The sequence below is a fragment of the Peromyscus eremicus genome, chromosome 3 (genome assembly GCF_949786415.1).
Source record: "Peromyscus eremicus chromosome 3, PerEre_H2_v1, whole genome shotgun sequence".
Lineage (NCBI taxonomy): Eukaryota > Metazoa > Chordata > Mammalia > Rodentia > Cricetidae > Peromyscus > Peromyscus eremicus.
The window spans coordinates 84,431,905-84,458,552 of NC_081418.1; the positions used below are offsets into that span (position 1 = coordinate 84,431,905).

General features: G+C 48.1%; 1 protein-coding gene across 1 annotated transcript in view; it reads left to right on the top strand.

Annotated features, from left to right (window-relative positions):
* Positions 1-26,648, top strand: part of Polr1a (RNA polymerase I subunit A) — a 65,056-nt gene that overhangs the window by 30,788 nt on the left and 7,620 nt on the right. The window contains exons 14-27 of the mRNA XM_059257967.1: positions 416-607; positions 6,585-6,734; positions 7,661-7,844; positions 9,052-9,134; positions 9,246-9,404; positions 12,234-12,332; positions 14,025-14,177; positions 15,998-16,080; positions 18,368-18,533; positions 19,536-19,757; positions 20,467-20,681; positions 21,294-21,461; positions 22,300-22,435; positions 22,840-22,997. Of these exons, the coding sequence (XP_059113950.1) occupies positions 416-607; positions 6,585-6,734; positions 7,661-7,844; positions 9,052-9,134; positions 9,246-9,404; positions 12,234-12,332; positions 14,025-14,177; positions 15,998-16,080; positions 18,368-18,533; positions 19,536-19,757; positions 20,467-20,681; positions 21,294-21,461; positions 22,300-22,435; positions 22,840-22,997 (2,168 nt within the window). The remainder of the gene's footprint in view (positions 1-415; positions 608-6,584; positions 6,735-7,660; positions 7,845-9,051; positions 9,135-9,245; positions 9,405-12,233; positions 12,333-14,024; positions 14,178-15,997; positions 16,081-18,367; positions 18,534-19,535; positions 19,758-20,466; positions 20,682-21,293; positions 21,462-22,299; positions 22,436-22,839; positions 22,998-26,648) is intronic.

A 26,648-nucleotide genomic window follows, 5' to 3' on the forward strand; every position in this document is an offset into this window, starting at 1 on the left:
CAATAAATATTTGTTAAATGGATGACTGATTTACAGAAGAACAAGGCCAGAAATGTGTGAAAAACCAAACTACCAAAAACAAGAACACGGTTGACAACAGCCAGGCCAAACTTACAAATAAATGCCAAAAATCTACTAACTAGAGCCAGATGATGTTAAATAAGGAAGGCTGTGGAAACAAGTTTGAAATACTTTTGCCACAAGACAGTAGGCAGTTGACAAAAGTTGAGGACAGTAGTAACTACTGGTCATGTGATTTGTGGTGCAGTCTGTTTCTAAGTGAAAGCATGGAGTGGATAGTCTGGGCTTTATACAAAAGCTCTTGATAAAAATGGCTTCCAAGCAGATGATTAGAAATTGAAGAGTTTGACTTGAAATTTGTTTTTTGTTTTTTTGGGGTTTTTTTGATTTGCAGGATGGCCAACCATTGGCAGGATTGATTCAAGATCACATGGTTTCAGGTGCAAATATGACCATCCGGGGATGCTTTTTCAACCGGGAACAGTACATGGAGCTGGTGTACCGAGGGCTCACAGACAAAGTGGGACGTGTGAAGCTCTTTCCTCCTGCCATCCTGAAGCCTGTCCCGCTGTGGACAGGAAAGCAGGTAATTGGGAGAATAGCAACCAGTGTATGTTTTCAAAGAAAATAAGCCACTCATGTAACAGTTTCAATTCCAAGAGATTCCAGACCAGAGACAGAAGAATCTCCAATCATTAAATAGTCTGACTTTCCCTTTGCGTGGGGCCCAGGTCTGGGAAAGCTCAAAGGTGATTCTACGAAGAACAGGTGCATGGTTCCTGTTTATTGATTTTATCGTAAACTGGGTGTCCTCTAATCCAAATGCAGTGCTAATACCAGTGGTGTTACAGTTCTAATAGAAAGGTTCATTGAGAAATACCAAAGGCTTTGCTGAGTTCATTGACACTTGATTTCTTTGTGCTTAAATCCTACCTTCTCTCTTTAGCAGATGATAATACTGAGACTTAATGTTAAATAACATGTTCAAGGTTATTAGAGGCAGAACTGGAATTCAAACCCGGGATTTTTTTAATGCCAAAGTAACCATATAATAGTATACATGGAAATCAAATGAAATACACTACAGTATATTCTTCTACTGTTGCCTGGGCCTCCAAGTTCAGCTTCAAGGATCAACTTCTAAAGTCTTGGCTCTTTCTCCGTAAAAAGTGGGTTTGAATTCATCTCTGCAGCCTTCTCTTGTTTCGTAATTCTTTAAGTCTGTAAAAGTAGGTTTTTGGTTTTTTTTAGGGGGGAGGGTACTGTTGTTTTCAAGACAGAATTTTTCTGTATCGCCCTGGCTGTCCTAGAATTTACTCTGTAGACCAGGCTGGCCTCGAGCTCAGAAATCCACATGCCTCCCAACTGCTGGGATTAAAGGCATGTGTCACCACCACCCAGCTTAGTCTGTAAAAGGTTTAAACACCAGTATTATTTTATGAATGATTATATATGTTTTCTTGCTGTAACAAAACACTTTATGTGAGGAAGAGTTTACTGTAGCTCAGATTTTCAAAGCTTTCACTCTGGGCCACTTGACTCTGTTGCTTCCAGACCTTTGTGTAGTAAACCAGAGCATTAAGGTAGAAGCATGTGAGCCGGGTGGTGGTGGCACACGCCTTTAATCCCAGCACTTGGGAGGCAGAGCCAGGTGGATCTCTGTGAGTTCGAGGCCAGCCTGGTCTCCAAAGCGAGTTCCAGGAAAGGTGCAAAGCTACACAGAGAAACCCTGTCTCGAAAAACCAAAAAAAAAAAAAAAAAAAAAAAGTAGAAGCATGTTGTAGAGCAGAGGATCAGGAGACAGGAAAGGAACCAAGAAGAAGCATGGAAGAGAGGCCCATCAGGGCCATGCTCTAGGGACACATGCCTCCTCCTATAGTAGCGGGCTCAGTAAGCTCACCAGTGGTTAGCCCATTGATGGAGTTAGCACTGTCCAGATCCAGCCACCTCTCAGTAGCCCCACCAGTTGGGGGCAAAGCCTTCAACACAGAGCTTTTGAAAGAATAGTTCATATCTCAGTTGTTGTAGCCGTTGAACTTGGCTTGCTAATATTTTGTCTAGAATGGCTGTTACTTTTCTCATTGCTGTGACAAAATACTTGACATGGCAGGAGAGGTTGGTGGCCGGAACTTGAGGCAGCTGTCACATTGCATGCACAGTCAAGAAGCCTGGAGAGATGAATACTGGTGCTCAGCTCACCGATGGGGTGGTGCCTCCCACATTCGGGGTGGATCTCTTCAGTTACATAGACACACCCAGAGTTGTGTTTCCATGGTGATTCTAAATCCCATCAAGTCAACAATGAAGATTCACCATCACAAATCACAGTTACATTTTTTTACTTTATTATTTGTGTGTGTGTGCATGTGCATGCGTGCGCGCATACAGATGTAGTGGCACTTACATGGAAGTCAGAGGACAACTTTTAAGAGTCAATTCCAGAATATTGCTGTCACCCACAAAAAAATTCTGTTATCTATTAGTGATCATTAGTGATCAATCCCACTTCCTTCCTCCCCTCACTCCTAGTCTCTATTACTTTGCCTAATTTGTGCATTTCATCTCAGTCGTACAATAAGGTTTTTGTGACATGCTTCTTTGATTTAATATAATGTTCTGAAGGCTTACCTGTGTTATACTCTGGGTTTTTGTTTTTTTGTTTTTTTTTTGAGACAGGGTTTCTCTGTGTAGCTTTGCGCCTTTCCTGGAACTCACTCTGTAGACCAGGCTGGCCTCAAACCCACAGAGATCTCCTGGCTCTGCCTCCCGAGTTATGTATAACTAAGAATCACACAGTGATTCTGTGTGTGTACTATGGTCATAGAATCATGTGGTAATTCTGTGGTTAATTTTTTGAGGAATAGTCAAGCTGTTTTTCAAAGTTGACATAGTTTATTTTTATACCAGCAGTGTAGGTGGGTTCACTGTCTTTTAGACAAATGTGTTCAAGTTATTTGCCCATTTACTATGATGTTTGTCTTTTTATTGAGTTGTAAGAATTTTTGATATATTCTGGCCATTAGCATTACATCATGTATGTGATTTATAACCTTTTCTCTAGTTATATGGAATATTTTTCCACGTGCTTGTCATTTGACAGACAAAAGTTTTAAATTTAGGTAAGTTTCAGCTGATTTTGTATTGTCACAACTGTTTGTATTGTCACAGCTAGCCATTTTATTGATTATGCATTTAGGTCTTGGAGCCATTTGGAGTTAACTTTTATTGTGGTGTAAGATGAGGTTCAAAATCCATTCTTGGATATGTATGTATGCGTTTTTCTCAGCACCAGTTGCTGACAGTCCTCAACACTAGATCTAAAGCAGCTGTTTGCAGATATTCTTTCTGGACTCATTTGTATTCCAGTTGTTAGTGTGCCTATCTAATGCCATTGTCACGCTGCCTTGGTTTCTAAGCTTTGTTAGTGAGGGAGGTTTAGAATCAGATGAGAGTCTCCCCGCTCTGCTCTTCTGTTCCGAGATTGCTTTGGCTGAGATTCTTTGCATTTCCATGAGCTGGAGGGTCAACTAGCCCTTCTCACTTCTCCCAGCTGTCTGCTGTCATTTTTGTTGTATAAGCGTTTGTTTTGTACGTACTTCTGTGGCCTGCTTTGACTGTATATGCAGCACATGCATTCAGCCACCCATGGAGACGAGAAGAGGGCATCAGATCCCCTGGAACTGGATCATAGGCGGTTGAGAGCTGCCTGATTGGGGTGCTAGGAACTGAACCTGGGTCCTCTGCAAGACCAGCAAGTGCTCTTAACTCTTGAGCCATTTGTCCTTGTATGGTTAAATTTTTTCTTTCTTTTGTCTTCTGTTTTTAGGGTTTTTTGCGTGTGTGTGCATGTGTGTCAGGCCACAGGACAGCTTGCCAGAGTCAGTTCTCCACCATGTGAGTCTGGAGATCAAGCTTGGGTCTTCAAGTTCATCAGCAGGCATCCTTACCTGCTGAGGTATCTTGCTGGTCCTTCTTTAGTTAAATTTATTCCTGAAGTACTTGATTCATCTTGGTGCTTTGTATGTGGATTTTGTTGTTAGATTAATTTTCAGACTGTTTGTTACCAACACATAGTGGCTCCTGTAGGTTGATCCCCTTCAGCGTCACTGAGAGTCGTATACTAGCTCTGATAATGATGATGACTTTGTAGAATGCTGAAGAACATCCTCTGTACACCATGGTTTTGCACTTGCCTCTCCATCTGAGTGCATTTTGTTTCTTTTCTTACCTGACCATCCCAGCAAGAACCTCTAGTACATTGTTGAGTAGAAATGGCAAGAGAAGGGGTCCTTATTTTAGACAGGAACATGCAGACTTTGATTGGGTATGTTAGTGGTCTTGCACAGATGCTTCTTTACCAGGTTGTTAATATTTATTCCTAGTTCTTAGTCTGTGGTGTTTTCTTCATCGACAGATGTTCTTTCTATTGTAGGTGGGATAGCAGGCCATAGTTCTCTGTGTGTGAGTGGTTGAATATGTCTGTTACTTTACCAAATTCCAGTCTTGACTGTCCGGCCTGGCAGCCCCCCACTAGCCATATGTTGTTTGGGTTAACGTGCAGCTTGTGGTAAGCAGCCCAGGGAAGCCTCACCTCCTCCCCCACTCCTTACCCCATCCCCCTCATCATACCAGCCTATAGAGCTGAGGTGTGAGGAGAGTGAGCCTTCTGATCGTCTTCTGCTCCAGAAACAGTGTTATCTGCTTTCTTTATTTTTATTTCTGACATTTTTTTTTTTTTTTACTTTTACATGCACAGGTATTTTGCTTGCATGTGTATCTGTGCACCACATGTATGCAGTGCTTACAGAGGCCAGAAGAGGACATTGGATCCCCTAGAACTAGAGTTACAGGCAGTTAGCTGCCATATAGGTGCTAGAAATTAAACCCAGGTCCCCTTTAAGAGCGGTCAGTGCTCTCAACCACTGAGCCTCTCCAACCCCTTGCCTGCAACACCTGCCTGTTTGCCCCCAGCCTGCTCCCTCTGTGGGAATGTGCTTGACACCTTAAGCTGGTCCATTGTTGTCCCCAGAGACACCTGCCTCCCTCTGTAGAACACCTGCTTGAGAAAGTGCCTCTCCTGGCCTTCTGTTAGCGACTGTTTGCCAAGTGATAACCTTTCTGGGTGACTCAGGAAAGACCCTGGCCTTTCAGTACTAAAATTAATTCTAGTTACATCTGTTTACTTGAGGCATTTAGCACTATAAAAGCTGATTGGCATCAGGTTATGGGCTTATCGGTCTTCCTTATCAGTGTGACATCTGTTCTCTAAGGCTTTTTTTTTTTTTTTTTTTTTTTGGCCTTTGTTCAGAGTGTAGACCTGGAATGTATTTACAGTAAATAGTCCTGTGGGGAGTTAAATCCGAACACGCTTTTGTCTGAATATTTATTTTCCCAAGGTTCCTGTTCTAATCCTCCCCCTCCCCCACCCCCAGGGATAGTATTGCAGAATGAGGCCTTTGGGAGATGTTTAGTCGTGGGAGCAGAAGGAATGGGATTCGTGCCCTTGTAAGTCTTCAAGCACTCTTCCACCAAGTCTCCATTTATGCTAGAACTCATGACCCTCCCCAGCCTCCTTGTCTGCCTCATTTGTCCTCCTCTGCTCCCATAACTATAAGATATAAATTCCTATTTATGCTTTGTGCAGTTTAGGGTATTTGGATATAGTAGCCCACATTGGCCAAGGCAGAACACATCAAAACGTACCAGATATTCTCCTTCTCACTCAGGCTAAGCCTTTCCACCCACCCTTCCTGCCCCTTGCCCTGAAACACGGGATCCAGTCCCTGACTGCTGACTGAGACCTTCCCTGGCCACCTAATTTAGAATCACAGTGCCCTCTTCTCTGTGCTGAGTTACCTTTCCTTGTTCTGTTTTCCTCTAGAGCATGCATCCCCAGGGATCATAGCAGTTGATAGATAATTGCAAAGGAGTGAATGCACCTTGTCTGAAGGCTGGGAACAAGCAACACTAGATCTGAATGTGCCCCTCAGTGCACGCCCGATACCAGGGCACCCCAATGCCTGCTGCCTCACTCTGCAGCCTGTTTCTCAGTTAGATGTTTCAGGCCTCCCGTGGGAAGCTCCTTAGGCACTTCTTCGCCGTTATGTCCCTGCCTTGAGAGTCTAAGCTCTTGTACAGGGAGGAAGTTACTAAACACAGTAGTAATTGTCACTGTTTGGGGATGACTGAGACTGTGTTTCAGCTTTCCATTCTGGCAGGTGAGGAGTGGTAGGAGCCTCCCATCTCTCTCACCTTTGCTGATTCTTTGCTTTTGTTATTTTACCACATTACCAGATGCTTATTTTGACCCCCAAATAATTATCCTTCCTTTGGACTGTTCAGAAATTTAATGCAATTCTCAGAGTTTGCTCGCTCTAGGATGAACTATTTTAGGGAATAAAAATCCTAATGAAGTTTTAGTATATTTTTGGTGGACTTGTCTTTTAGAGGACCTCATTGCCTTGCTGTGCCTTGAGAGCATGAGAAATGGCGTCATGAGGCAGATGGTCTTGAAAGAGCAGTCACCTCTTCCCCTTCCATCATACTGTCCTCCTTTTCTCCAGGTTGTGTCAACCCTGCTCATAAACATAATCCCAGAGGACTACGCCCCCCTGAATTTATCTGGAAAGGCAAAAATTGGCAGCAAAGCCTGGGTGAAGGAAACTCCACGTCCTGTTCCTGACTTTGACCCTGACTCTATGTGTGAGTCTCAGGTATGGCTGTCCTGTATTATTATAAAGTTGATTTCTGTTCCTGGTGGTAGGCAGATTGACTCAAAACATGTCCAGAAACTGATGCCATGCCTCAGAAGACAAGTTTTGTATCCGCTTTTGTTTAAAGTGGTCAGGGTTGAGCTCTGCCCTCTGGCTCTCAGTATGAAACAGCTGCTGATTTGGGAAGGCTTCCCAGAAGCTGGTGCTGATTCTGCAGGCCTTACAGTGTAGAGCCCATGTTTTCCTTCAAGACCTCTGAGTGGTTTGAGTTAACCAAATTGCTACGAGGTCCCCAAATCCCAGCTCCAAACCTTCAGAACCAGGCTTAGGGAAGGCCAAGGTGGTCACCCCCAGGTGCTGTGCTACTGTGAGAACACACTCACACCAAAGATTACCAAGGCCTCTGTGTGTTCTTGGTGAGCAGGCATCTCGAGTCTGCAGCTGGCTGTGCGCGCGCGTGTGTGTGTGTGTGTGTGTGTGTGTGTGTATTTTTTTTTGGGGGGGGGGGTTCGAGACAGGGTTTCTCTGTGTAGCTTTGCGCCTTTCCTGGATCTCGCTCTGTAGACCAGGCTGGCCTCGAACTCACAAAGATCTGCCTGGCTCTGCCTCCCGAGTGCTGGGATTAAAGGCGGCCTGGCTGTATATTTTTAACAGGGCCTGCTTTCCTCTGTCCCTCCCTCTTCCCTCTTTCTTTCTTTTTTCTGTGGTGTTGAGTATTCAACCCAGGATCCCCTGCATGAGCTCTACCAATGAACCCCATCCATCCCCTGTCCTGTGTCAGGACCCACAGATGTTCTGTGCAGACCTGGAGCAGCTACTTCTTTTCCCTGTATAGACAGCAGCTTACTGTGTGCAGGTAAACCTTAGCCAGTGTGCGTTCGTCTCCCTTATTTGAAGATGTGTTATTGGTGCCCTTCCCTACCCAGGTGATCATCAGGGAAGGGGAGCTGCTCTGTGGAGTGCTAGACAAGGCACACTACGGGAGCTCTGCCTACGGCCTGGTCCACTGCTGCTATGAGATCTACGGGGGTGAGACCAGCGGCAGGGTTCTCACCTGCCTGGCCCGCCTCTTCACTGCCTACCTGCAGCTCTATAGAGGTTTCACCTTGGGTAAGTACGAGGCTCATGGCCCTGGCTCTGCTGACCCCGCAGGGTGGCGTCTAGGCTGTTTTCTTGGTAGATGTTTATTTAGACTCTTCCCTTCAGTGCTGTCCATCTGACTTCCCACAGCTTCTGTTGCCTTTCCCACCACAGCCCTTCCCATCGCCAGTCCCGTCATGTCCCTTTCTTCACCCCACCCTTATGACAGAGTGGCTCCTACGGCCGGCTCACAAGTGAAGCCCGGACCTGAGCAGCTGTCATGCTGTAGCTTTGTGAGCCCAGGGCACAGACAGGGACGGCTCAAGTGCACCGGTGATCCACATGACACAGGCTGACAGGAAGCAAGGCCAAGCCAGGAGGAGGAGAGCTGTGGGGAGGTCCACTAACCTCCTTCCACCTTCGTTCAGGCAGGGGTCATCTTTACAAGGATGGCCTGGATGTGTCCTCAGGGCAGGGCCTGCATTTGTGGTTTTTGGCTTCCATGGAGAGGAATCGTTTCTGCTCACATGTAATCTTCAGAAGCCTCAGGTTTCTAGGCTGTTGTACTGGGATTCCAGATGTTTGCTCTAGTTTTTAAATACTCAGTTGTTGCCTTCCCACTCAAACCTTGGCTGAGGGATTCTTAAGTCTGAGACATTCACGTTAAGTCTGAGACATTCACAGGTAGAAACAAAATATTGTTGGGTTGAAAAGAAATTACTGGTCAGGGTGAGCTCTTCTTCAGTCTTTTGAGCTTAGCTGAGGGGTGTGGACCGTGTACCCTTCTGAGGCAGTCAGTGCAGAGGAACGTTTGACTCTTGCCCCTACTTGACATGGGTGTGTGCTTGGTGTGTACGTGCTCACAGCTGTACACATAGCCAGGCCTCTGGGACACTCACTGTCTGCTCTCTTCTACCACTGAACAGCTTTTCAACCTACATCTAGCCATTTCATCCCACACAGATTATTGGATGTAGCCAGCAGAGCTTCTGGCTAAAAGCACAAGTTTGTAACTCAAGCCTAGGCCTACTTTCTACCTATGTACCTCAATTTTGAGCCTTGATTTTATCGCTTATGAGCCGTTTAGGCTTTCCTAAGCATGCACTGATGTTAATATCACTAGTCCAGAGCTTCCTGTGTCTGTGACTCTCAGCTTTGGATCTGAGCATCACCAAGTTTATAAGCCAGTGAGACATTAGGCCTGGGCCCTGTTGAACTTACCTGTTTGCCTTCGCAGGTGTAGAAGACATTTTGGTTAAGCCAGATGCAGATGTGAAGAGACGGCGCATCATTGAAGAATCCACCCAGTGTGGGCCCCGGGTAAAGACGAGGCTTGGGAGGCTGCGGGCTGCCGTCCCAGGGGTCGCTTATCTTACAGACTGCAAACCACCTCTCCCTTGGCTACCACCTCCTTTTCCTTCTTTATTCTAGGCTGTCAGGGCTGCATTGAACCTACCAGAAGCTGCGTCATGTGATGAGATCCAAGGGAAATGGCAGGATGCCCATCTGGGCAAAAACCAGAGGGATTTTAACATGATTGACATGAAGTTCAAGGAGGAAGTGAACCATTACAGCAATGAGATCAACAAGGTTAGCCTGGCCATACAGTGCACACATCCCCATCTTTTTGAATGCTGAATTTTTATTGATTTGTTTTGAATTACGTTTTGATTCTCACCGTGGGCCCTTTAGAGCAGTTTGACTATTTAACAACTGAGTAGGTGAGGTTTGAAGTTGGGTAAGTAGACTCCATTTTTGTGAAGAATTCAGGATTTTATTCTCTCCATTTGAGTCTGGGAAGGCCTTGGGTTTGTGCTAAAAATCGGAATGCTTTGTGCAGCATTTCTCCTTTTTTTAGATTTATTTATTTATTTATTTATTTATTTATTTATTTATTTATTTATTTATTATGTATACAGTGTTCTGACTGCATGTGTCCCTGCAGGCCAGAAGAGGGCACCAGATCTCATTACAAGTGGTTGTGAGCCACCATGTGGGTGCTGGGAATTGAACTCAGGACTCTGGGAGAGCAGTCGGTGCTCTTAACCACTGAGCCATCTCTCCAGCCCCTGTGCAGCATTTCTAAATGTGCTTACTTCGGAGCTGCTGCATTAAAGGGACTGAAGAAAGAAGCTGAACTGTAGAACCCACTCCACTGTAGGTGGATGAACAAAATAAGGGGCAGAAGCCACTGCTGCTCATACAGCAGAGGCAGAGGTCAATGCCTGGCTTCAAGTTCATGTCAGACTTGGTACTTACTGTATGAATGTGAAGAACACTGCTTCACAGTGATTGCTCGTGCACAGTGCCAAGTCCAGCCTGTGGCAGTTCAGAAGGAGAGGGGAAGCTGCCTAGATCAAGGTCACAGCTCACTTCTGCCTGTGCTCCTGTTCTGGAGCCTGAACTCCCGACCCTGTGGTTTGGAGGAGAAGCCAGCCTGGCTTTCACTCTGCTGGTAGACCCTGGGGCCCAGCCTGAGGAAAGAAGGGCAAAGCTATGGCTCCACATCAGAGTTTGTCTGTGGTCCTCTCGCTGCCTTACAGCATTCATTTGGTGGTCTAAGAGATAGCTCTCCTCAGTAGAAGGTTTTAGTCAGAGGAGCCCTCTAGCGCTGCCTGGGAAAACAGGAGCCTTGTCCACCAGGGCGGACAGAGCACATCTTAGAATAGCTTCTTGTCCCACAGCTCCCACTTCCTGCCCTCTTCCAACTCGGGCTCTGCCCTCCTGTGTTGACTAGGGTGTCTGGATCCCCAAGCAAAGGCTGGAACAGACTCAGAACCCATGTCATGGTCCCCAGGACCTCTCTGTAGGGCTTTCTTACTTCTGCTATGCCTGGTGGCTTGCTGGCAAGTGTGGACATTGGTGATGCACTAGCTCTGGGCATCCAGACTAAGCTTTCCTGGGCTGATTCATTAGGACCTCACCTTAGATTTTTATTTTATTGTTTTCAAAAAAGTGTTTATGTAGCCCAGGCTGTCAGCACTCACTCTGGTTTTTTTGTTTTTTGTTTTTTGTGTTTTTTTTGGTTTTTCGAGACAGGGTTTCTCTGTGTAGCTTTGCGCCTTTCCTGGAACTCGCTTTGGAGACCAGGCTGGCCTCGAACTCACAAAGATCCACCTGCCTCTGCCTCCCGAGTGCTGGGATTAAAGGCGTGTGCCACCACCGCCCGGCCCAGCACTCACTCTGTAGACCAGGCTGGCCTTAAACTCAGAGATCCATATGCTTCTGCCTCCTGAGTGCTAGGATTAAAGGTGTGTGTGTTCCACTACCGCAGGCTTAGATTTTATTCTTGTCCATTGTCTTAGTCACTGTTCTGTTGCTGTGAAGAGACATCGTGAGCAAGGCAACTCTTATAAAGGAAAGCATTTAATTGTGGGCTTTGTCATTATCACATTATCACAGTGGTTAGTCATTATCGAAGTGGGGAGCATGGCAGCACACAGGCAGACATGGTGCTGGAGAAGTAGCTGAGAAGTAACTCAGAAGTAGCTGAGTGAGTTCTCTTTCCTGATCCCTAGGGAGTGAGAGCCAGCATGTGAAAGGGAGCGCGAGAGGGCCTGGGCTTAAGATTTTGAAACCTCAAAGCCCACTTTCAGTGACACACTTCCTCCAACAAGGCCTTCTAATCCTTTCAAATAGTGCCACTTCCTGGCGACTAAGTGTTGGTTTCATGTGGCGACGAAGTGTTATTTATTAAGCGGCACTGTTACCATGCTAGAAAAGCCATGAGGCACAACAAAACCCACTATCAGCGTTTTATTAGGAGAAGGGAGGCACAGGAAAGAATGTGATCAGGCCTGTGGAAGACATGTGCAGGGAGAGAGGTGGGGTGGAGGGGAAGAAGAGGGAGGAGTCTGTGACCCGCTTTTTGTGGATTCCCCTGCACATGTGCATATGGGCTTATGGAACTAAGCCACACATGCACATATACTGCGTGGTCACGCTGTGTGCACGGATTGCATAGGATGTAAAGCCCTGGAATGACTAAACATCTCAACAGCACATGTGCGGTCATGTAACTGGGGGAATGGCCAGGAATTCCAACACTAAGCGTTCAAATGTATGAGTCTGTGGGGCCGTTCTTACTCACACCAGCACATCTAGCTCCTTGTCAGAATCTCAGATTGGATTTGCCAGCCCCACCCTCTTCTCAGCCTTTATGTCTCCCTTTTTGCTGCCATTTGGCCAGTGAGTGAAACCTGGGGCACTTTGAGGGTAGCAGAGGGCAAGGCACCCATCTGAAGGTTTTAGGGAAAGGATGGTGCCAGGTTGGGCTTTCCTTTGTCTTAAATGCAGTTCAGCCCTTGGCTGGACATCAATACTCTCTGGCTTTATTGTTTCTGTGTCATAACTTTACCTTCTGAATGTGGAATTTCAAAAAGATGAAGTCACTGACCAGCGCACTGATTTGATCCACAGGCATGTATGCCTTTCGGCTTGCACAGACAGTTCCCCGAGAACAACCTCCAGATGATGGTGCAGTCGGGAGCCAAAGGGTCGACTGTGAACACGATGCAGGTATGAGCAAAAGAACTCTATCCAGTGTGCCAGAGGGGAGGGCTGACATCAGGAATTAGCTTTCTGGTTCATTGCTGATCTTCAAACCTCCTCAGTCTGTGTAAAATATGATTGAGAAGACTGAAAAACACTAAAGCATGTAGAAGTCAGTGCAAGTGCTAACCAGTGTCAGTGTGTAGAAAGAGCTGATGGAAATACGCAAGTTGGTTATATACCACATGGGGATGTGTTATAACACCAGGTACTGTGCTGGATATGTGCATGTTATATCTGCACACCACTTGTCCATGTAAAAGTTCAGTATAATCTGGATGTTGAAATAAGGAGATGGCTCAGTCAATAAAGTGTCCGCTTCACAAGCCCAAGGCCCTGAGTTCAGATCTCCAGAACCCACACCAAAAGCTGGGCATGGCAGCAGATGCCTGTAATCCCCTTCTTGGTGGGGAGGAGCAGTCCCTGAAGTTCATTGGCCAGCCAGCCTAACCAAATTGACGAGCTTGAAGTTCAATGAAAGACCCTGATGGAAAACATAAAGGTGACGAGGGATTGAGGCAGCCACCGTCAGCCTCTGGCCTTCACAAGTATGCACATGATCTCATACCTGCGCCTACCACACACACAGAATCTTACGAGGTTGCATTCTCTATTTTTTTTTATTTACTATTGCATTGTAAACATTTTTTCAAGGATCGTTTACCTCTTGAGTCTCATTATCTTCCCAGAGTTCCTTGGTGCTGTGGAGACATTTTCACAAATCTTAGTACCCGTTTTGATGTGGGTTTTTTATTTTTCAATCCTGATGACTTTGAGAGGCTCTTAAGGGGCATGCGTGTTCCATTGTTCAGTGAATGCCGAGACACAGAGTGGGCTTAAAGGCTGAACACCTTGCCAAGAGCCCACTAACTAAAGGGAAATACAGATATCCCCCCCCCCCCTTACCGGAGTATTCATATGCAATTTCCTAAGCGTAGAGATGAGTGGGTTGACTTCTCTCTGGCTCTAGGATTAGTTTTTCCTGTGGACTTCCATTTCTCCATTGGAACTTTTCTCAGGGTTTTTCTTGCTGTGATAAAACACAGTGACCAAAAACAACTTGGGGCGGAGTTTATTTCATCTTACTTCTCTCAGGTCGTACTCAATGGCTAAGGGATCTCAGAGTAGAAACTCAAGGCAGGACATGGAGCAGAAGCCATGGAGGATTACTGCTTACTAACTAACTGTCCCCGGGTCTTGCTCAGCCTGCTGCCTTATACAAACTGAGGACAACCTGTGCTGGGGTGGTAGCACCCTAGTGAGCTGAGCCTTCCCACATTAATCAGTAACAAAGAAAATACACTACGGGCTTGCTTCCAGGCAACCTGATAGAGGCAGTCTCTCAATTGACGTTCCCCTACCCAGAAAATTCTAGCTTATGTAAAGCTGTCAGAAAACCAACTAGTCCAAACCTTCATGGTCCTTCTAGGTATAACGTGATGATTCTAAGTCATGGCTTCTTTTCTAAGCATCACTTGTTCTCAACTGTCCCCAAATGTAGAGAAGCCAGAGCCAACTTTTTCTTGAAATGTGCTTCCATGTTGGCCTTGTAGATCTATTTCCAAATGCTGTTCTTGAAGGACAGCTGGAATTCTGTTCAGATGAAGTGCTGCTTAGCCCTCACAGAAACCTTGACTGGTTTGTCTTTCCTCTCCCCAGATCTCTTGCCTGCTGGGCCAAATTGAGTTGGAAGGTCGGAGACCCCCGCTGATGGCATCTGGCAAGTCACTGCCCTGCTTTGAGCCTTATGAGTTCACCCCCAGGGCTGGCGGCTTCGTCACTGGAAGGTTCCTTACCGGTATCAGGCCTCCTGTATGTGTGTTTTTAGTATTTTCCCTCCGTTCTAGGCCTAGTAGTGGTGACCTATGGCCTCGTCAATAACAGCACAAGAACAGTCAAGTGGAAAATGTTAAAGGCTAGACCATAGAGTCCAGGAACACACAACCACCATATGGTGGTCCCCTTTGTGATTCTAGAGCTAGCAAAATGCTAATACGTAGTAGCCATGTGATGAATGTTTAGTGGTAAAATGAAAAGATTAAGGAAGATATGGTGGCTCATGCTCTAATCCCAGTATTTGCCCAAGGAAGGAGAATTGTCGTGTTTGAGTCCAGCCGAAGCTACATAGCAAGTCCTTGCCTCAAAAGAAAATGAAAAGATAACACCTTTAATCCCAGCACTCGGGAGGCAGAGCCAGGCAGATCTCTGTGAGTTCGAGGCCAGCCTGGACTACCAAGTGAGTTCCAGGAAAGGCGCAAAGCTACACACAGAAACCCTGTCTCAAAAAGCCAAAAAAAAAAAAAGATTGATCTTGGCTTCACCCTTGTCTGTGATGTACCCTCCCTTAGCCAGTTCTTAGCTGCTTCAGAAGCAGCTAGAAAAGGAATGCCAGTCACCAAGGTGCTCATGTCACTAAAAGGAGCATGGAGATTAATTTATCAAGTTCCCCTTCCCATTCCCTCCCTCACTGTAATAACAGGACATCTGTAGCAGGCACCTAATTTTGCTTCAGCAAATACATTCCTTAAGGGAACGGCCCTTTGGATGATAGTACCTTGATTCCATAGTGTCGTGCATGTCTGAAAGGATGCCGGAACTGTTCCCAGGCTGCTGGCTGCTCCATAGGCCCCTCCATTGACCCCACACAAGCATTCACAGGATCATCCACAGCCTGTAGGCAAGAGATGGTAGTGGGTTGATGTAGACTAGAATATTTCAAATTCTGAGAGTTCGAGGCCACCTGGGTCTACATAGTGAGTTCCAGGACATCCAGAGTTACATAATAGACCCTCCTGTCTCAAAAAAAAAAATAAGAAATCATTGTAGATAGTGTTCATCAGCATTCCTTTATGTAATAGAACAGAGTGGAGTTGTAAAGAAATAGTTTGTCCCATGTAATAAGGGATGAGATAGAACCATTAAGTTTTATCTTGAGTTATCTTTCTCTCTCTCTCTCTCTCTGTCTGTGTGTGTGTGTGTGTGTGTGTGTTGCATATTTGCTGATGGATGTTGTAAATGTATTCTTCCTGTGGTGGAAGTCAAAATTTTGGGAAAGCTGTGTAAACAAGAATGTTTCAAATTCTCACTCCCACCCTTTAGTATATCAGGAAATCATTGAGCTGGGCATGATAGCTCACAACTGTAATCCCAATTATAGCTCACAACTGTAATCTCAATTAGTCAGGAGCCTGAGGCATGAAGATCACAAATTCAAGGTCAGTTAGGACTACAAATGAGTCCTTATCTCAAAACCAAACACACAGAAGTTTGGGAAACACCTTAATGCAGAGTCCAAGCATAGGATGTATAGGATGGGGTTGAACTCTGGCATTGCTTCTCACTGGAGATGTGACGTCAAGTGTCTTGAGGATGCCATGGTACATGTAGGGCTTTCAGCTCCTGTTGCTTTTGACCCACATGTCCCTCTACCTCAGGCAGGGAAGAGAGAGATCCCAAGGGACCACAGAAGTCTTTAGGAGCCATTGGGGTTGTGAAAGCCAGGGTTCTAGGATCTAGGAAGGGAGCAGTCTGCATGGCTAGGAAAGGGTGCATAGGGTGGCACCTGAGTGGCCCTCTAGGGAATGCATGGTGCTGACTGCCACCTTTGAGACCTGGCTACCACATTCCCCTAGGAGTTCTTCTTCCACTGCATGGCGGGACGAGAAGGCCTGGTGGACACCGCGGTCAAAACCAGCCGATCTGGCTATCTCCAAAGGTAAAAGCACCTGCAGCCTCTGGTGGGTGGGCTGGTGTCCCAGGACCTTGCACCTGTCATGTGTCCCTGAGGGTTCTTTGAATGATATAATCTCTTTTAAATGTCTCCATGTGTGGCCTGAGTATTTCTACATTACCGGTAGAGCATGCCCTCAGAGGTTTACACAGTAGGCCCTGTGTTCTGCAGGTCTTCTGTGTGTGCCCAACCTGTGTGCTGCATTCATGTGCCTCAGAATATCTATGAACCCAACCCAACACAAAATTGCAACCTTACATCAAACATTATGAGATTATGCATAATAATGAGATAATGCCTAATATGAGATAAAGCTCCGTTCCACAGTTCTCAGGGTGAACTTTGTAGATGACAACATGATGAGCAGGGTCAAAAGGTTGGGCACGTCTGGTTGGCAGTGGTAAGCTTGTCCTTGGTTGAGAGTCTCAGCAACCTGGGATAATTACAGAGCACTCTAGTTACAGGTGTCCCCTGGGAGGTGACCAGCCAAGACCTTTTCTTTCCTGTGGTAGAAAAGGGAGCAGTCATGTACCTAGCCTCCTTATGGAGATGGAGGATCAGAGCTTAAGCCCAGACAAGGCCCAACTCCAGGGAGCAGTCATACAGGCAGCAGGTCCCTGCATTCCTGTATCCCATGTTGTCATTGTAGCCACAATCACCGCTGCCCCCCCCACCACACACACAGACACATGCACGCACACACACACACACACACACACACACACACACACACACACTGTGCAGGCCTCTAGGGCTTTTTGTCATGCTTCTTCCTGAGCTGAAAGAAAAGAATCATGATGGGAAATGGGGTGGACACCCCCAACCTTCTCCAGCTGCTCTGCCAAGCACTGCTGGGCAGGGTGACAGGCAGCACAGTTTCTTCGTGTCTTCCCTCTACTCTTTGACATTTCTTCTGTTTCTGAACTCAGACTTGCCAAGCCCGCATACCCTGTTCTAGTCTCTTCCTCCCTGACTCAATGTCACTAGAGTAGCATTGAGGTAGAGACACTCCTGAGTGGCCTGTTGGTAAGAAGCCCATCTATAGAGCTGGCAGTTCCCAAGCTGGGTCAGGGAAGTAAGGTCAGTCCCCTTACTTCCCAGGTACTTGGATCACCTAACCAGTTCCTTTGTATGAGCAGAGGTAGAACTCCATTCCCCCTAAATTGTTCAAGAGTACATGTGTTGTATAAGAAAAATTGGGAAGCGCATGATCAGTGAACTCTGGGCACGGTAGAATCTAAGCATGGAAACCCATAGGAATTAGAGTGAACAGCAGGAGGGTGTTGGAGTTTCTGGCTGAACAGAAAAGCAGCAGTCATTGGGGCAAAGGTGCGTAATTCACAGGATTCACCTACCCATGGGAACTCGTGACGGCTCAGGAGTGAGGAGGCACAGTGCAGGCCTCAGGTAGGGGAAGTGGGAAAGGCACAGGACTGCACGCTCAAGTTTTTAGACCTGAGAAGCAGCTCAGATCTGAGCTGATGGAGAGCAGAACGAGTGTTATGGCAGAGGGGAATATGGCTGCCTCTGATATGACAGCAGGAGGTCCCAAGCAGGCGTGTCAGTGGGCTGCTGGAGACAAGGCCTGAAGCTCGGGGAGGCGTGACCATGAGGGGCAGCTGCTGGGCCCTGTAAGGCCAGCATAGCGGAGGACCAAGGCCTGACATCACCACATGTGTAGTAAGAGGAAAGGTGGTGTTTGGCACCAGCTTGCCAGGCTCTGAGTCAATCGTCATCAAAACTGAGCTCTCCCCTTCCAGCTTGGGTTGGAGGAGAGAAAACAGGGTCTTAGGAAAGTGGTAGACACTGGGTTGTGACCAGGACAGACAGGAAGAGGGTGAAGGAGCCAGCTGCCGCTAGAGGACTGAAGACAAAGGCTGTCAAGTAAGGACATGGTGGCAGCATTTAGTTGGTGACGATGCCCTTGTTATCCTTGGTAAGCTCTGCACTGACCGTCTCTTCCCTTAGAGCTCTGAGGTACAGGGGAGTGGAAGGTTGAGGAGCAGCTCTAACCCTGAGCTTGGTGGGAGCCTGGCTCTTGGAGTGGTAGCCAGACCGCTGTGGTGGTCTCTTCCTGGAAAACTGGCAGGAAATGTAGCCTCTGGCTGAGAGATGTCAGATCCCAGGGCATGGGGCACCGGAAGTGGTCCATCCTAGAGTGGTGTTTATCTGGAACAGCAGACCCTTACCTCCCCTCTACTGTCACCTGTCCCTCTCAGACCCCCTGGGAGGTGTTTGCCCTGTGGACACTGAGCAGGGTGTTTCCTTACAGGTGTATCATCAAGCACCTGGAGGGGCTGGTCATCCAGTATGATCTGACAGTTCGTGATAGTGATGGCAGCGTGGTACAGTTCCTGTATGGGGAGGACGGCCTGGACATCCCCAAGACACAGTTTCTGCAGCCCAAGCAGTTCCCCTTCCTGGCCAGCAATTATGAGGTAAGGTCAGACTCTTGTGCCTGTGGGTGATGGTTAGAGTCCTGCCACTCCATCCATGTGACCATTGAGAAAAGCTGGAAGTTTGTAAAGCCCCCACCAGTGTCCTGAAGCATTTGATACCGCCAAAGCTCCTGCTTAGACCATGGCCACATGAGGTCATGGCAGCACATGTGTATCTGTTGGGTCGAGGGTGCCGGGCCTTAAAGTGAAACACACAGCAAGTGCTTTCTTGGTTCTTGGTGCAGTCTGGGACTACAGCAGCGCTCTGTCCAGTTGACAGCTGAGGCAACTAAATGCTGAAGCTAGGGTATGCAGCTGGTGAGAGATGGGGCAAGGGTTTGGACGCAAGCCTGCTTTACATATGTCTGTAACTTGTATATTCCTTAATGCCAAGTAATGGGTAATGGCCGTCACTGTGGACTGAACAGTTACCCTGTTTTTTCAGATTGGGGAGCTGAAAGAAACCATCATGAGCTGTCCAGGACTTAGTGGGTTTTGCGGGGGAGGGTTGTTTTTGGTTTTGGGGTTTTGTTTTTTTTTTTGTTTGTTTTTGTTTTTGTTTTTGTTTTTGTTTTTTTTTTTTGGTTTTTCGAGACAGGGTTTCTCTGTGTAGCTCTGGCTGTCCTAGAACTCGACCTGTAGACCAGGCTACCCTTGAACTCACAGAGATCCACCTGCCTCTGCCTCCTGAGTGCTAGGATTAAAGACATGTGCCGCCACCACCGGACCAGGACTTAGTTCTGATGGCAGGATCAAGATCTCAGTCTGGGCTGGGCGCTGGCCTCTCTTGCACCTGTCTCAGTACCGGGGCCATCTTTTCCTCTCCCCAGGGTGCTCTGAATGAGCTGCTCTCTGTCCTGATAGTAAGGACTTTACTCACTAATGGGTGCTTGATCCCTCCAAGAGGTGTCCTGAGGACTCTTGTGCACTTTGGTCCCTTGAAGTCATGCAGTGCGACCCACCTTTGATGTTGTCCTCTTGCTGTGTGGTTTGTTTGTTCAGGTGATAATGAAATCCAAGCATCTTCATGAAGTTTTATCCAGAGCAGATCCCCAGAAAGTGCTCCGCCACTTCAAAGCCATTAAAAAATGGCATAGCAAGCATTCTAATGCCCTGCTGAGAAAAGGCGCCTTCCTGAGTTTTTCCCAGAAGATTCAGGCAGCTGTGAAAGCCTTGAACCTAAAGGGCAAGAACGAGAATGGCCGCAGCCCAGAAACCCAGCAGGTAACATGGGAGGGCTGTGTCCACGGTGCCTGTTGTGTTCAGGCCTCAGCTCAGGAAGGGTAAGAGGTTCCTCCGTAATAAAGAGTGGTATTAGTCAAAATGCCCAGTGGCGGCCATGTGAGACTGTAACTAGGAGACTCATTAGAGGGCATGAGTAGTGGGGCTTCAGGGAATTTCTCAGGCTGCTGATTGGGATTCTTCGCCATACCAGGCGTGAAGGGTCAGGGAGACCAGTCTAGGAGTGGAAAGTCGGGGGGGGAGGGGGAGCAACTGTGAGCAGAGCTCTGGGTAGAGATCTGTTAGAGAGAGGCCAGCTTGGGTTGGGGAGAGAGGTGCTGACTGGCATTTGGTGGTCACCTCACTCCTGGTTGCCTGGGAAAGTTCTTTGCTCTTAGCATGCCATAATCATGAACACTGCCCATTTGACTCCAGAGGAATCCTAGTTGGGCAGGAAATAATGATGTCATGCCCCTACTGTGCTTCTGCCAGGCCAGGATGAAGTGCCGAAAGCATACTGGTCCACAGCATGCCATGGGACAGTCTCTTCCCCTGTTTTAAGTGTTGAGGTGGTTATTACCTCACCACAGCCAGGTTTCTGCCTTGTACTTCTCTCTACTCATAATCCTTTGAGTCTTCTTGCGCCACTGGCTATGCCTGGAGTTGGTGAAGCCTTCCCATCGAGCTAAGATGCATCTTGTCGTCCGTTCAGATGTTACAGATGTGGTATGAATTAGATGAGCAGAGTCGGCGGAAATACCAGAAGAGGGCCGCTCCTTGTCCCGACCCCAGCCTATCTGTGTGGCGCCCAGACATCTACTTTGCGTCTGTGTCTGAAACATTTGAAAAAAAGATTGATGACTACAGTCAGGAATGGGCAGCTCAGGCAGAGAAGAGTTACAAGAAATCAGAGCTTTCTCTTGACAGGTGAGGATGTTGCTCAGTGTCATGGTGTGTGGGCCTCCTGACCCACTCGAGAAGAGGAAGGCAGCCTCCACCTGCATTCCAGAAGGTTGTTTGCCTTCAAAAGCACCTAGAAGAACGTGTATGGACATGGAGCTCTGTGGCTTCCTCCACATGTGCACTGCCCTCCACACATAGGTGTTCATATACATCCCAGTGTGTTGAGCCCCTTCTGTGTATGACAGTGGTTGTTGCTAACGACCAGCCATCTGGGAAGGACGGTTCGTACATTGTAGAATTATGCAGTGCAGATACACAGGATGTGATCTCCACATATGGGAGCACACCCCACCTCTGACTGCTTGGTAAACCTGAACCTATTACCAGTTGGTACAGCAGGAAGTGTAAGCCCTCTCTATACTTCTCTTGCTAGTGGGGAAGGGGATGTGAATGGTCCCCGAAATAAGCACTACTCAGAGGCCTGTGTCACTGGTCTGGCAAGGACACATGATGTCCTTGTGGCAAACCTGAACAGTTCAAACAAAGAGTCAGCTAGGGATTTGTGTTTCTGCTTTCTGGTGGTGTGGTGGGCAGTTGGATACTTGTTCTTGATGGCTGCTGTCCCCTCGTCTCCAGGCTGAGAACCTTACTGCAGCTGAAGTGGCAGCGCTCACTGTGTGACCCAGGCGAGGCTGTGGGCCTGCTGGCTGCCCAGAGCATCGGGGAGCCCTCCACACAGATGACACTGAACACCTTCCACTTTGCAGGCAGAGGCGAGATGAATGTCACCCTGGGCATTCCGAGGTATGGGGGTGGAAAGGTGCACACTGTGCAGCTGTAAGATCTGCTGTAAGGTTCCTGGGAAAGGAGTTAGTTTATGAGAGGGGCAGGGAGGGGAGCTGGTGAGTGAGAGATTAGATTTTCTCTAAGTGTGGCTCCTCGGTTGAAATTCTGGAGCGTATTTGGAGCCTGAGTGGTTTCTGTGGCTAGATATTGAGGATCTGTATATCCCTCTGCCACTTCCTTCATTGGGTGAGCAGAGCTGCTTAGGAGACCATACACACAAGACCATTGTTAACACTCCAGCACAGTGCCCCCTGTCGCCCAACTCCAGGAGTGCCATTCCTGTGGCCTTGGTCCTTTAGGTGCATGTCTGTACACTGCTGTGTGATGATTGCTGAAAACAGAAAGTGTGGGCCCATGCTCCTGCATTCGGGTCCTTCCATTTTTGACAGATTGACTGGAGAGCTTCCCCAACTTCCCAGCATGAGGGTTCTCTCCCAGGACTGCAGGAGGCTGAGCCCGTAGACTATGGGGTCGAGGGTGACAGGGCTCAGTAAGAGTGCTGAGGGCTGGTTCTAGCTTAGTCTTTCCTCCGTTTCTCATCCGATTGGTAAGCTCTAGCTGCTGAGTGCTGAGAACGGTGAGGGAAGCGAGCCTTAGCTGTAACTCTGCACATGAGGGGCCAGTACTGCAGGGAGGGTTCCGGCAGGGCCAGAGCTGGGACTCTGAAAACATACTCCCCTGCAGTAGACATCCCAAGGCTTCTCATACTACAGACACACTGTGCCATCTTTAGAAGAGGTTTCAGGCAAACAAGAACATCTGGTTATGTTTGGTGAGCTGTGTCACCGTTTGACAGATTGAGGGAGATTCTCATGGTGGCCAGTGCCAACATCAAGACACCCATGATGAGCGTGCCTGTGTTCAACACCAAGAAAGCACTGAGGAGAGTGAAGAGCCTGAAGAAGCAGCTCACCAGGGTGTGCCTGGGGGAGGTAACTGTCGCCTACTGGATTACACACGGGTGGAGGCCTAATCCTGCATCCCCTACCCCAGCAGAGCAGCCTGCTGGCAGCTGAGCCCCAGACTTCCACCTGGGAGACGGAGTGTCTCTGCCAGGTGCTAAGCAGGAAGAAACTTTTAAGGTCATTGTCAGTTCCATAGCATCTGCCTGAAGAGTGCAGTAAGAGTGCTCCCTGGGTTAACCTAGCCTTAGCAGGAGGCACGGGCCGCACTCTGGAAGTGCTTTCTCGGCCGTGCACTCCTGACATACCCCAGGGATTTATACAGGCAGAGCTCACCGGGGTTTCTTTGCCTCAGACTTTTGGTGTCTTGTGATCCACATGCAGTACAGTCACCTGGGGCCTGAATGGCTCAGACTCCGTTCATCTGGTTCTAGGTATTGCAGAAAGTTGATGTCCAAGAGTCCTTCTGTATGGGGGAAAAACAGAACAAATCCCGGGTGTATGAGCTCCGCTTTCAGTTCCTGCCACATGCATATTACCAGCAGGAGAAGTGCCTGAGACCTGAGGACATCTTGCACTTCATGGAAACCAGGTCAGGACTCAGCTGTGTTTGAAAGGCTTGCCTCCTCTTGCTGTCTTGTTACATGCTTTGGCTTTGGGTGGGGAGACGGGGAGAAAAAAATCAGTCTCCTAACGTTTAAGTATCAGTAACTAGTAAATACACTTTTAGGCAAAAAAGATGCCATCATTAACAGGATTCGGCTGTAGGCCCCTGACCACTGCCTGTAATGTAGATAGGATCCCAGGTCTCCCCAGAGCTGCTAGCTTGTAAAGAACCAGACCAGCAAGGTGGCTCAGTGGGTAAAGACACATGCCACCAAGCCTGACATTTGACCTGTGGGACCTCATAGAGTGGAAGGAGAGAACTGAGTCTCAAAAGTTGACTGTCCTCTGACCTCTGTTTGCATATCAGCATGCATGTGTACACGCACGCACGCACACACACACACACACACACACACACACACATGCACACACACGAAGATATGGGGAACCAGAGGCAGGGCTGAGAAGAAAGTTCTCCTGCTTCAGCCATCCCCCTCCTCTGCTGAGTTAGTCCAGTCAGCTTCTGGGGCGGGCGAGACTGAAATAGCCGGACTGCTTTGCCTTTCGTCCTGTTCTTCCGCCCTAAAGGTAAGACCACATTGTTAAGTGGCCTTCTAAGCAGATGACCATTAGGATGGTTGTCAGGACAGTTGATCTTGGATCAGAATGATGTCGTTTGGACCGGAATCACTGACTAGCTTGATCCTGCCCGGGTGCCATGAGCCCTGGGCGAGGTTGCTGGCTGGGCAAACACAGTGCCTCCTGTGTGTGTTCCATCGGGCAGTCCTTGACGTGCTCTGGGACTCTGGGCAAAGTGACAGGGCACAGTATAGATCCAGCCTGCCAGCTCGTTAGTTAACAGAGGCAAGCAGGGCTCCCAAGGACAGCAGATGTTTGTACTGGCATGGGAGCTCTCTTCTGAGAAGTGGGAATCAGAACCACGGGGCCTCTTGAGGATGATTGAGAGGGGCAGGGCTGACGGCTTTCACCGTTTCTCTTTACCCAGAGCTTTAGCTGCCAAGCAGGTAGACACTGTAAGGCACGTGCCAGCTCAGCTGAGAGTTCTGTCTGCCTTGTGGAAGTGAAAATTGTAAATCACTTTTTAAAAAAAGATTTATTTGTGTTACTTTAATTATGTGTGTGTCTGTGTGTGGGTATGGGCATGTTGTATGCAGGTGTCCAAAGAGAACGGAGATGTCAGATCCTCCTGGCGCTGGAGTTACAGGCATTGTGAACCACCCAATGTAGGTTCTGGGAACCAAACTCGGGTCCTTTGGAAGAGCAATAAGTACTCTTAACCACTGAGCCACCCCCCACCCCCCACCCCCACCCCCAGTCCCTACACTACCTTTTTGTTTGTTTCTTCCCAGGAAGTGACAACTCTGACTTGTTCCCAGCAGTGAAGTGTGTTTTCAGCTCCTAGGCGTGTTTTGCTTGTACACTGGAAAGCTGTGATAAACAAGGCCGTGTGCAGTCACTTTGGGCAGAGGCAGTCTTAGTGACTCCAGAGCAGGCCTCCGAGGTCCCGGGCAGATGAAGTAAGAGCAGCCTGTAATCTGGGCTGCGGTTTTAGGGTTCCTTTGTCAGCCCAGGCAGGGAGTGTGACTCAGCCACTTAAGGCCTGAGAGCTCGCAGGAAATGGAGGGGGCGAGAGAGCCCTCCCCGGGCAGCTGTTCCTCCATTCTTCTTTTCTTCTGTCTCTGCCTCCCCTTTTCCTTCTCCTCTCCCTCCTCATCTGTGAGATCAGCAGACATTTATTATTTATTTATTTTTAATGCATAGTGGAAAGAAAAGGAACAGAAACAGAGGTGTTCCTTGGATTGAGACACGGGAGCACAAATGCTCTTAGATATCTCTGCTGGCACCCATCACTGAATATTTGTGTGGCTAACCTGGAAGTGTGGGCCAGAGTGATAAAGTGGGAAGAGCACTGAACCAAGAGTCAAAGGCTGTAGGTTCTGGCTCCTGCCCCAGCCGTGAACTTAACCCAGTAGCCCCTCCTGCAGTCAGAGCAACTGAGCAGAAATTGACTCGTGCAGCAGCAGGGGGTGGGGATGTTGACAGGCACTTTTGGAAACAGTGAAGGTCATGTCCCCAGTTCATAGTTGTTTCTGTGGGAGGGCTGGTTCCTCTGCCGTGTGCCCCTCTGGTTCCTTTCATTTGCCACACTGACAGACAGCGTGACCTTCAAAGAGCGTTCACTGAGGGTCATCACTCCCCTTTCTCTTGGCACAATCGCACAAGAGCACATTGGCAGCACCTCAGGAAAACACTGAACATTGCTGTATCACATGCTCAAGCAGATAAGTTGTTCCGCTCCTCCGCCTTCACCCATGTCCTCAGTAGTTCTGGACAGCAAAAGAGGCGGGAACGTAGGAAGGAGTCCTAGAGAGAAGGCATTTTAGAGGAGTTACATCACACCTCAGCCTAGCATTGGAGGATGGGAGCAAGATTGGGAATGATGCCCAAAGGATGCTTGAGAGTACGAACAGATGGACAGATGTGAATGACAGGCAAAAAAAACTCAGAGCTGGGGTGTCCATACCGAGACAGACACTGATGACGGTGATAACCCGAGGTGGGGGGGGGGGTTGACCATACCGAGACAGACACTGATGACGGTGATACCCCGAGGAGGGGGGGTTGTCCATACTGAGACAGACACTGATGATGGTGATAACCCTGGGGGGGGGGGGGGAGTGTCCATACTGAGAGAGACAGACAGACACTGATGACGGTGATAACCCTGGGGGGGTGTCCATACTGAGACAGACAGACACTGATGACGGTGATAACCCTGGGGGGGTGTCCATACTGAGACAGACAGACACTGATGACGGTAATAACCCTGGAGGGGGTGTCCACTGAGACAGACAGACACTGATGACAGTGATAACCGGAGGGGGGGGGGTGTCCACTGAGACAGACAGACACTGATGACAGTGATAACCCTAGCCTCTGAGGGAGCACCTGTCTGCCTGTCCACTCTCTGTGGTGCCCTGGCTGAGTGATCCCTCACAGCAGACGAGATTCAGACTCTTACCTCTTCGGTGTCCACTCCTTCCACTTGATTTTATCTTTCCAAAGTCCATGCCCTGCCTCTCTTCTGACTCTTGCCCCCGTTCCTCAGCTCCTGGTGAGCAAGCTTGTCACTGGATTAGTGAGTCTCAACAAAACTGCACTCTTTACAAGACAAACAGGAGTGGGTGGCTGGAGAGATGGCTCAGTGGTTAAGAGACCCGCTCTAGAGGTCCAGGTTTGGTTCCCAAGCATCTGTAACTCCTGTTCCAGGGGATTGACGCCCTCTTCTGGACTCCATGGGTACCAGGCACACACGTGGTACACATACGTACATGCAGGCAAACACCCAACACATAAAATAAATACATCTTAAAAAAAAAAAAAAAACGGAAGGATGACATTTTTTTTAGGTTTTAATGACCAAACATTTGACCTGCTGCTTCTCAGATTAAGACTCCATGCTTCTTGCGGGCTGGGAACCTGTCTTTCCATCATTCTCTTGCCTACAGGACTAGTGTGGGTTAGGTTCAGAGTAGGACTCAGAGCATAGGCCGGATGAGCGCAAGGGTCAGGGTGAGAACTAATAACGTGTAAAGTTAAAAGCAGTCCATTTGGG